At 49.2% G+C, this 10,248-nt stretch overlaps 1 protein-coding gene across 4 annotated transcripts in view; it reads right to left on the bottom strand.

Moving 5' to 3' along the window:
- The window catches only part of Galns (galactosamine (N-acetyl)-6-sulfatase), a 34,757-nt gene that overhangs the window by 23,716 nt on the left and 793 nt on the right, over positions 1-10,248 (bottom strand). For all 4 annotated transcript variants that reach the window (XM_048437465.3, XM_085681848.2, XM_048437463.3 and 1 more), the window contains exons 2-5: positions 10,070-10,202; positions 5,412-5,535; positions 4,614-4,688; positions 3,939-4,041 (exon numbers count right to left, since the gene is read on the bottom strand). In XM_048437465.3, coding sequence (XP_048293422.3) covers positions 3,939-4,041; positions 4,614-4,688; positions 5,412-5,535; positions 10,070-10,189 — 422 coding nt within the window. In that variant the 5' untranslated portion in view covers positions 10,190-10,202. The remainder of the gene's footprint in view (positions 1-3,938; positions 4,042-4,613; positions 4,689-5,411; positions 5,536-10,069; positions 10,203-10,248) is intronic.

Below are 10,248 nucleotides of genomic sequence, written 5' to 3' on the forward strand. Positions count from 1 at the left end.
AGAGACTCCCCCTCACTGGGGACATCCCAATGTTTTGATCAACAACAATCAGTCACCATCACAATTGCAAACCATATAAGCAGCCTGTAGCACCCCACCATGGTCTAGACACACCAAGACACAAAATGTCAAGACCTCACTTCAAGAAGGAGCACAGGAACCACCTGTCCTCCCCAGACAATGCTAGTGTCCAGAGCTCTAGGCATACCCACAGGCATCCAAGCATAACTGGGGGTATTTCAGTAGAGCAGAGTGTCCTGACCAAGCCAAGGGCTTCCAGGCACAGCTGAGGGTGTCCCAGCACAGCCAATGGCATCTGGGCACAATGAGACACGAAAGAGGGTTTAGGGGTCCCTTCAGTATCAGGAAAGAAATCCTGAAGGATAGTGCATGGAGAGAAATCTCCCAGATGCCTTGAAGGCAGTTGGATTCAAGTGCCCATTTCATCTATCTCTAGACTTTAGCAGCTTCCCCTGCCTTTCTTTACCCTCAGGGACACTCCAAGGACTGTGTTTCTCCCTTGGGTTTCTAGTCAGGCAGGTCACAGCTCCATCTGTTAACACAAAAGTCAGAGTACTACCCCAGCTAAGGGAAATCACCAGGAAGGTGGCTGGGTGGGAAGACGATGCAGTGCGTAGGACTGTCCCCTCATCCTCAGAGGCCAGGGCATGAGTAAAAAAGAATATGGCAGTATGCCTACTCTGGTATAGATAGTTCAAGCTATGCGGAGACCCAGAGAAGGGTCCACAGAGGAAACCTTCACAGGGTAAAGGCCTTAGGAAAAGCTGCAGGATCCCTTTGTGAGGACCCCTTCCCACCTCCCCATGCCAGGTATTACCCCATGCTCTCCCATCTGCTGTGGGATAAGGCTCTTGTACACTGTAAGGATTTGTCACTCGTATTGGTTTAATAAAACGCCAGGCAGGAAGTATAGGCAGGGTAACCAGACTAGGAGAATTCTAGGAAGAGGAAAGGAGAGACACAGTCACCAGTCAGATGGAGAGAAAACAAGAGGAGAATGTCTCATTGATAAAAGGTATCAAGCCACGTGGCTGACATAGACAAAAATTATGGGTTAATTTGTTTTAAGAGCTAGTTAATAATAGGCCTGAGCTAATAGGCAAAACAGTGTATAATTAATATAATATAAGCCTCCGTGTATTTATATGAGAATAGGTGTGGGACCAGGTGGGACAGAAACTTCCATCTACATCCATCCTGCCTCCTTTTCTTTCAGGGACACTTACTTGTATTTTCTCCATCTACTAGTAACCACAGGAAGGCTGCTGTGAAGTGCCATTATCCCAACTCCAACTCTAAGCATCAGTGGATCAGCAGTCCTGAGGTATCCCTGAAGCAGAACCTGTCTTTCCTGGGGACTCCAGCTCCTACCTGCTCTTTAGAGCACATGCTAGACTACCACTGACTACAAACCATGCTATGTGTGCCGTTATCATCCAGCCTGGGACACAGACCTGTTTATGTGTGTTGTACACACACACCTGCAGAAAGCCTTTTTCAGGTACAGCTTTCAACACAGCATCCCTGAGGGGGAGTGTCCTTTTCCCAGCTGTACTTGGGATAGGCTATCTTCAGGGAACTCCACCTTGACTTTTCCTCCTGGTACAGAGTATGCAGATCCAAGGTTACCATTCCATGGGTAGGGCGAAAGGGCAGCAGAGAAGTCTTGGGGGATAGTTGGCTGGCTAGCAACTACTCTACCTTCAGAGAAGAACACCTGTCCAGAACTCAGTTTCCACACTAGCAGGGTAGACTGGCACAGTATGGTTGGCTCTGCAGTGCTTGGTTGCCTAATGGTTGCACAGAGTGAACCATTAGAACTATTCTCCGACCTTCACATACTAAGTCTATGATCACCTCTTTGAGGACCAGTGCACCACTATGGCACACTGACATCTCTGATCTTTAAGTCAGCCTGCATTACATCCTCTGTGTTGCTGTGCTCTCAGGTTCACTACAAGGTATTTGTCCTTTCCGATTACTGCAGAGCAGATGGGAGGACCTTTGTGTCCATGTCTCTGTGTAGGAGAAGCATGACCAGTGCCCTGCCTGGACGCAGTTATAATCCTGTGCTCTTGGTCCTAACAGTGGTTGGTACTAACCAACTGGCGAGCAGGACTGGAGAGTGGGCTGGTGGTCTCCTGAGATTTGTGTTACTGTCACAGTCACCCACAATTGGCTGCTGATAGACCCCACAGTCTACTTGCAGGAGTCTAAACTCCGTGTCCATGCAGGACTTGGTGAGGGAAATGAAATCTAGACCCTCCATGTCAAGGTCTACATAAAGGACACAGGGCAGTACTGGCTCTAGCTGATAGCCCTGGACTAAACCCTGCTCATCGAGGAGATCTGCCTCAGCTGTTCCTCTTGGTCAGCTCTTTCCTATCAGAAGTCATCCAGGAAGATGAGCAGCTCTATGGAAACTTGCTTCCTGCTCAGCTTTGACCCCTTCAGTCCCCAACAGTTGGAAGCTGTGAACCTATCAGAATTGTCAGGCGAGACACAGGCATCCCTGGTTACCGTGGGACCTCCGACTCTTTGCCTGCCTCTACCATGGTTTTGTGGACTTCCTTGCCACCTGCTTAGGATTGTGCAGATGAGGAGGGACCTGATGCCTGTCAACTCTCCTCTGCCACCGTCCCCCTGGATGGCTAGGTTTCAGTTTTTGCTTGAAAGATGACAAATGTTTCTTAGGCAGCTCTGGGTTGCCTGGATTTCCTAGTATCAGGTTTTCCACCGCTGTGACTCATAACAGAGTCAGAGAAACCATTCCCAAGGGGAGCAATGAGCGGGGCCATGAGCAGTGAAAACCACAGGGAAGGTTTCTTGAGGGAAGAGGCCTGCTTGGCTTCAGATTGGGGAGAGCCGTATCAGAGGGGATCACGGGATGTTGTGGAGTAAACGAGATGAACGTCAGAACTAGAAACCAGCCACAGTGAAGTTACAGGAGCCATTACTGATGTGATTATTCATCTCACGGACTCAGCCACCTGCTGCTCTTCCCCTGCTCCTACCTAGCACTGGCTTCTTTGACAGAAGCCCTCTGGCGAATGGCAAACTGTCTCATCTGTATGCAAGAATGAGGTTGGCTCATTTAGTGACATTTTACAGTGACCACAAGCATGAGTGGCGCAGAGATGACAGAGGTGTGGTGGGAAGGAGGGAGGGTGAGGATGACCGAGTGCTTGCTCAGTGTCATGCTGAGACACTTTGCTGGAGGCTGGGGTCTCGAGCTCCTGCTGGACTAAGAGACAGGGTCTCCCTATGTAGCTTTGCCTTGCCTGCAGCTATGCAGATTAGGATGACTTCAAACTGTCTCTGCCTCTCGAGTGCTGGGATTAAAGGTGTGCACCACACTCATCCAGTTCCTGACTTTAAACACCATGTTTTTTTTTTTAATTTTACAAAAATATATATTTACTTTTACTTTTATTTTGTTTTACCTGCATGCAAATTTGTGTACTATGTGTGTGTCTGAAACACCAAGGTTTTTTTTGTTGTTTGTTTGGGGGTTTTTTTGTTTTTTTGTTTTTTTTTTTTTTTTTTTGGTTTTTTGAGACTGGGTTTTGCTATAGTTTTGGAGCCTGTCCTGGAACTAGCTCTTGTCGACCAGGCTGACCTCGAACTTACAGAGATCCGCCTGCCTCTGCTTCCCAAGTGCTGGGGTTAAAAAAAAAGTTCCCCCACAATGATTACAGATGGTGCACAACTATAATCTCAGCATGTGGAAGATGAGTCAATGGATCATGAAACCAAAAACAGTTTGAGCTACATAGTGAGACCTTGCCTCAGAAAGCAAAAAATTGCCTACAAAAGTCTAAATGGAGTTGGAATCCAGTTTCTACTCCTTCTAAGAACTTCTCATTTGGAAAGACCTGGGCAGAAAAGACCTGCCCAGAGGGAGGTCCAGGACTCACCATTTGCCCACGATCTTGTTGGTATAGCCTGCCTTCTTCAGGAGCTCAGGCAGGAGGAGTTCTGAGTTAGGGATGCCACCCATGATCTCCTGAGGTGTGTAAGCTGGAATGACAATACTGCATTAGGAATAATCCTGTCTGTAATGGATACACACACTGCCCCATCAAGGTGGACAGGCAGGACTGTGGTCAGGATAGGGACACTTCCCATGATATTCCAGGTGCTCTCCGTTAGTACCAGCATGGTGGGGATGGTGTGATGCTGCCCCTGTTCCCACCTGCCTCTCACCTCTCCAGCCTGGTTTACCATTTGACACCATGCTGTTCCCTACAGGCTATGATCCTGGCTCTTCCCACATTCCCTGTTCTGACCTGAAACCTCATGGCTTTCCTAGTGGAGTAGGAGCCGTGTCAGGGCAGTGCCCTAGAGCAGGTCAAGGGTGGAAGGAGGATGCTGTGTGGGGCTTGAGGTACTCAGCCCCAGCTTGGTTTTCACTGGGCCACTTCAGAGAAGAAGTCTGTGACATGGGGTCTGTACTGTGGGACTCAGTTCTACCTTAGGCTGCCTTTATTTACCATTCCAGACCCCAAACCTCTCACACTAAGGCCTAGAACACCAGCTTTCCCTTACCTAGACAGAGGTACCTGCAGGGTGGCGGGTGAGGGGTGGCATACCGTTTCTTGCATGCGCGTTGGATGTGTAGAAGCCATTGCGGATGGGTAGCCGTCCTGTGAGCAGGGCTGCCCTGGCTACATGGAAGGATGAAAACAGACATTGTGACACAAATCTATAGGCCCCCCAGCCAGCTCTGCAGTGCCTCCCATGTGCACAGCCCCTGGGATGTGTCTGTCATGAATGCATCAGGTTGACGTTGAACTGTTGTGTTTCAGTCTCCTCTAGCCTCTGGATTGAAGAAGTCAGGCACTGGGAGATGGCCCAATGGCCTGGTGACTGCAGTTTATACAGCAGGCTCTGCTACTCAGCTCTGTCTGCATGCTCAGTCTCCAGACTCTGGGACAGCCACCAGACTGCAGGCCCCTATGGCCTGCCTCCTATCGACCCCTCACCCCACCCATTGCTCTTACTTACGGTCAGCACTTCTGTAAGCACCAATGTAATAAGAGTAACATTCCTTGGGAAGAGGACATGACCTCACTATCTCTCCACTACACCCATGTCCTGTGACCAGGAAGTACAGACAGTACTCTGAGGGTAGTGTGGTAGTTCTGGGAGACAGACAGCAGCCCTCCCCTGGGGCAGAGTGGTCTCCGCCTCCTGGGAGGCAATAGCAGGTTAATGCCCTTAAAGGGCACTAGTAAGCTCAGAACCAGGGACCAGCATGACCAGTGACACAGCCCTCATTCTACCTGCAGCCTTCCTGATGCCTGAAAAAAGGCTGCTCTACCTAGATTAGGGTTAGAGGGGCAGACGTGGAAGAGCTGGGTTCGGGGTGGAGGGCAGCAGCAACTTACATGGTGAGCACAAAGGGTTGGCAGAATAAAAGTTTGGGAAAAGCATGCCTTCTATAGCCATCCGGTCCAAATTTGGGGTCTCTCTGGAAGGCTCTCCATACACACCTAGGTCACCCCAGCCCATCTGCAGGGAAGATCAAAGAGATAAGGAGTGAACCCTTCCAACAAATGGCTCTTTTGTTCCAAGGAAGAGCCATCTAGTTTGCACAAACCCTGGCAGCTTCTGCTCCGGGGCTTACTAGGAATTTGCTGGCTCTTGCCTCTATATCAGTTTGACCACCACCAGGAATATATCTGTATTTGCCTTCCTCCCCAGCTGAGATCAACCTCTGTATGCTACTAGAGTCTTGGTGTCTAAGAATACACATCTATTTTCAGCATAAAGCTGTTATGCAAATTTAGATTTCAAAAGAAAGCGGTGAGGTTCCTCTGAAAGCTGAGCCTAGAGTTACCGCATGGCCTGGCTGGCTGTGCCTTACAGAACTGAAAACTTATGCTCCAAGACTACATGAGTGTCCATGGCAGTCTGATTCCAACTATCAAAGGCTAGGGCCAGTCCAAGTGGCCACCAAATGATGGACGAACAAGCTGTAGGTTATAGTGTTTGGGTGGAATTGTATTTTTCCAAATTCATGACCATCTGGAGCTCATGAGTCTGACCTTATTACACTTCCACATTGGAATGTTATTCAAGGAAACCTGAACTCATGTGTCTAGGCTGTGATCACTCAGATTTGGCTCAGAATAAACTCTTACTCCCTTTGAGATGTAAGCTGTGCTTTGGACCAGCTGTGGAAAACTCTCATTGGAGGAAGGACATGCAGTCAACTCCCAGCTATGGCTTATCACAGTGAAGGATGGCAAGCAGTTAGACAAGACAAGGGCGAGGACGTACAGGGTGGTCTTGGGAGGGCTAGACCAGGCAGCTTCCAGCCTCCTGCCCCCAGGGCTGGATGGCACAAGCCTGCTTCCTCCAAGATCAGGCTGTGACAGCACAAGTGGGTGGAATCAACCAGAGAACTCATAGGAGGTTTAGGATCTAAAGTTCTTACTTTGGGCTGGCTGGTCACGAAGGCACGTGTACCTCACACACACCAAGATGACAGATACACAGGGGGATTAGATAACTAATTAGATATTAGCAGACCTAGAAGCTATTGGAGATGGATCCTTAACAATCAGCTTGTAAAACCAAAACCTGAAATTGTGGGAGTAATCGCTGGTTCACAGAATATGACTAGAGTTGTGTTTATGACCCTGGGTGGAGTCGTGACATTTAGAGAAGTAGGCATATACAATTTTTGTCTTTGTGATATAGTGTTGTCTTCTATAAAGTTCATGTTTGAGAATTACAATCAGTTACAAAAACATGACAAAAATATGTTTTAAGTAAGTTTATGATTCTCGTGTTGGGCCAAATTTATGGCTATCCTTGCTGCATGTGACTGCAGGTTGGACATACCTAGAAGAGCTGGACGTTTTTCCTTCCTTCCTTCCTTCCTTCTTTCCTTCCTTCCTTCCTTCCTTTTCCCTCTCTCCCTCCCTCTCTCCTTTCCTCCCTCCCTCCCTCCTTTCCTTCCTTCTTTCTTTCTTTCTTTCTTTCTTTCTTTTTTTTTTTTTTTTGAGACAAGGTTTCTCTGTCTGTGTAGCCCTGGCTGTTCAGGTACTCACTCAGTAGACTAGGTTGGTCTCAGACTCAGAGATCTGCCTGTCTCTGCCTTCTGAGTGCTAGGACTAAAGGTGTGTGACACAGTGATGGCTAGGACAAAGCTTATTTGAACTTGGGTTGTGTTTGTTCTTCTCTTTTCCACTCAGCCCCCCATGTTAGGGAGGGTTATGTGGAAAGCCATCCCAGGCACTAGGCCAAAGAGCCTGCCCTTACTTCCAGCCCATACCTGCCTCCAATGACCATGAGTATTGTGCTCTGCAATGGTCTTTTCTGGTCATTGTCCAGTCTCATCCTTTGAGTATGCTCTGCTCTACAATGGTCCCTGTGACCACTGCCTGTTCTCACCCTTGAGAGCAGAAGTTCATAGGTTTGTAATAAACTCTACATATCTCCTACTCTACAGTCTATATGTCTTGTCTGACTTCCACAGTGATCCTAAGGGCTGAGGAGTCAAGGAGAATCCAGAGTGAGATTGTGGTGAAACGGGGAGGTGGTGTTTCATATGAATTCAGATACCTATACAGTGCTTAGATACAAGAAACCACTCTTCTCGGGCGGGGATGCCCAGATTCCAGTGCCCACTAAAGGCAACATCCCACAGTGGCCTTCCTGAGAACAGCGGTCCAGCTGCTCATGATATGACCATGGCAGGACAGGACCATGGTCCATCAGTCCAAAGTCAGTGGCAATCCTTAAAGAATTTAAACTAGAGACAACCTTAGACAATCAGACAGTTATCAAGTCTGGAGCTTGGAGCCGTGTCATTCTAGGTAAGCCAGACAGACATAAGCACATGTTACAGATTCAGACTTGATCAGCCTGGCAAAGGCGGCTATAGCGAGCAAAGGGAGGGGTTTGCAGAGGAGAAGGGACTAGTATGGAAGCCCCTGTGCTGCTGAGGCTGTCCTTATCTGCCACCTAGGGGACACCTCAGAACTTTTTCCCCTTCTGGCATTGTTGCCTCTTCTGGCAGGGTGCCTCTTCAGGCACCCTGGGATAGGTCAAGCATGAACCCAGGAGGCCTCCCCACCCAGGGTGTCCTTTCCAGAGGTGGGTTCAGCTGAACTGTTGGACAGTGTAGCATTATTCTTCTCACCTTATGCTTGGGTCAGGAGTGGGTCAGAGTCAGCAAAAGCCACTGTCCCACTAGGACTGCTGACAATAGGGTAGGTGAGCTGGAGTTGCCTAGGGCTGTCATGAAGCTATCATGGGGCCACCAGGGGCCTCCAGGGGCCAGCTTACAGACAGCGCCTTATGAAAGCGGAAACCTGGAACCACTTGCTTTAAGCCAGAGTGACCTAGTTGGTAAAGCCAGGGATTCCCAGTTTTGCTGAAGCTGAGTTCACTTTCAGTTGTATGCATCAAAAGTCCCTACATGACAAGAGCCAAGGTTTGCAGAATGTTCTGGGCCCAGCCCCAGGAAATTCAGGATGTAGGTGGTGGGGGTTCCTAAGCAACCATCTTCGGGTAAACTGATCTGGTTGTAGTCACATCCATTATCCAAAACCCCTCTACTCACCTGTAGCCAACCAAAGGAAATGCACTCTTTTCCTTACATGTAACTTCACATTTTCTAGTTGCCAGACTAGAAGAGTCATTAGGTTAAGAGATGCAGTGGCTCATGCTTGTAATCCTAGCACTGGGGAGGCAAAGGCAGGACGACTGCCTTGAGTCTGAGGCCACCTTGAGCTACAGAGTGAGTTTCAGACCAGCCAGAACTACATAGCAAGAACACGTCTCAAAAAACCAACCAACCAAGCAAACAAACAAAACAAAATACAAAAGTGAGTAGGGAAGAAGAGGGCTAACAATACATTTACCTAACTCAGTTATCCAAAGTCTATCATTTCAACACTCTTCAGTAGCCTAATGGAGGGTTAGGAAGGACCTCTCGCTCCTCACAGGCTGTCATTTGGAAAGGAGAGAGCAGAAAACTGACAGACAAGTGTCTGTAGTCAGTACTTCTGGCGAACCAACCAATAAACCAACAAACCAAACCAGTGTGATTTGGCTCTAAAAGGTCCTAATGCTGAAAGGCACTATATATGTATATAATACATATCTTCAGTACTGCTTATTACTTGAGCAAAGCCTGCTACCAGCCACCAGAACAGGGGCCAGAGGAGCCGGGCACCCAGAGTGTGAATTAGTCATCGACCACGCAGAATGGGAAGCTGGAAAGAAACATTCAAGGTTTCCTGCAGTGAATTCTGGGTAGTGGGATTATGTACAGGACTTTTCAGGCATATACTTTTCTTCATAATAAAGAACCACTAACCTAATGATTATCAAATGGGATGTTCACTTTCTTTTTCTCCTACTAAGTCTCTAAAATCCAACTTATTTGACATACATGGCACCCTCTATTCTGGCGGGCACCACTTTGGGGAGTTTAGCGTGGCTCAGCACAGGTCTGAAGGCTCTGTGGAGAGGGCTGAGGTAGCCATTAGCCTCTGGGGTGCCCACGACTGGTTCCAAATCAATCTGAATTGGATATGACTCTGATTCTAACGATAGCTGACAGGTGCCACTCTGTAGTGTGTCTGGGGTGGAGTGGGGGGCTGGAGGGCTGAAGCTCAGAGGAAGACAGGGTCCCGTCCAGTTTGGACAGTTCTATCTGACCCAGTGCTGACCGACCTCTAAGCTTTCAAGTCAGGGAGGCAGATCAGCCCTGGGGCTGAGTTCACTGATGGCTGCAGGTTGCACACCAGCCCCCTCAGGTGACATTCTTACCTTTCCTCCCTCCCATGCCTGACTTTGGTCATAATTCCCCAGAGGCCCAGGCTGGAGGTGGGCACCAAGGGCAGGGCCACCTTATGAGGGGGAGGGGGACACCAGGCTCCTCCCCCGGGGAGATCCTCCCTGAACACCGACCCCCACTGCGGAAACAGTAAGAGCGAGAAAGGACCCCGGGGTCTGGGCCTCCCTCGAGTCACCGCTGTGGCTGCCCTGTATCTCCCGTGTCCCCCCGCCGCGTGACCCCACTCACATCGTCCATGAGCAGCAGCACGATGTTGGGGGGCTGTGGAGCACCTATGGCCAGGAGTCCTAGGGTGCTCAGAACCAGCAGCAGCTGCGGGCTTCTGGTGGCTGTGGCATATACCGCCATGGCAACCAAGCTCCTGCAGGGAGAGACCCAGTCCCAATTTCGCGGCGGTTCCTTTGGAC

Source organism: Myodes glareolus, chromosome 22, assembly GCF_982192425.1.
Source record: "Myodes glareolus chromosome 22, mMyoGla1.1, whole genome shotgun sequence".
Classification (NCBI taxonomy): Eukaryota; Metazoa; Chordata; class Mammalia; order Rodentia; family Cricetidae; genus Myodes; species Myodes glareolus.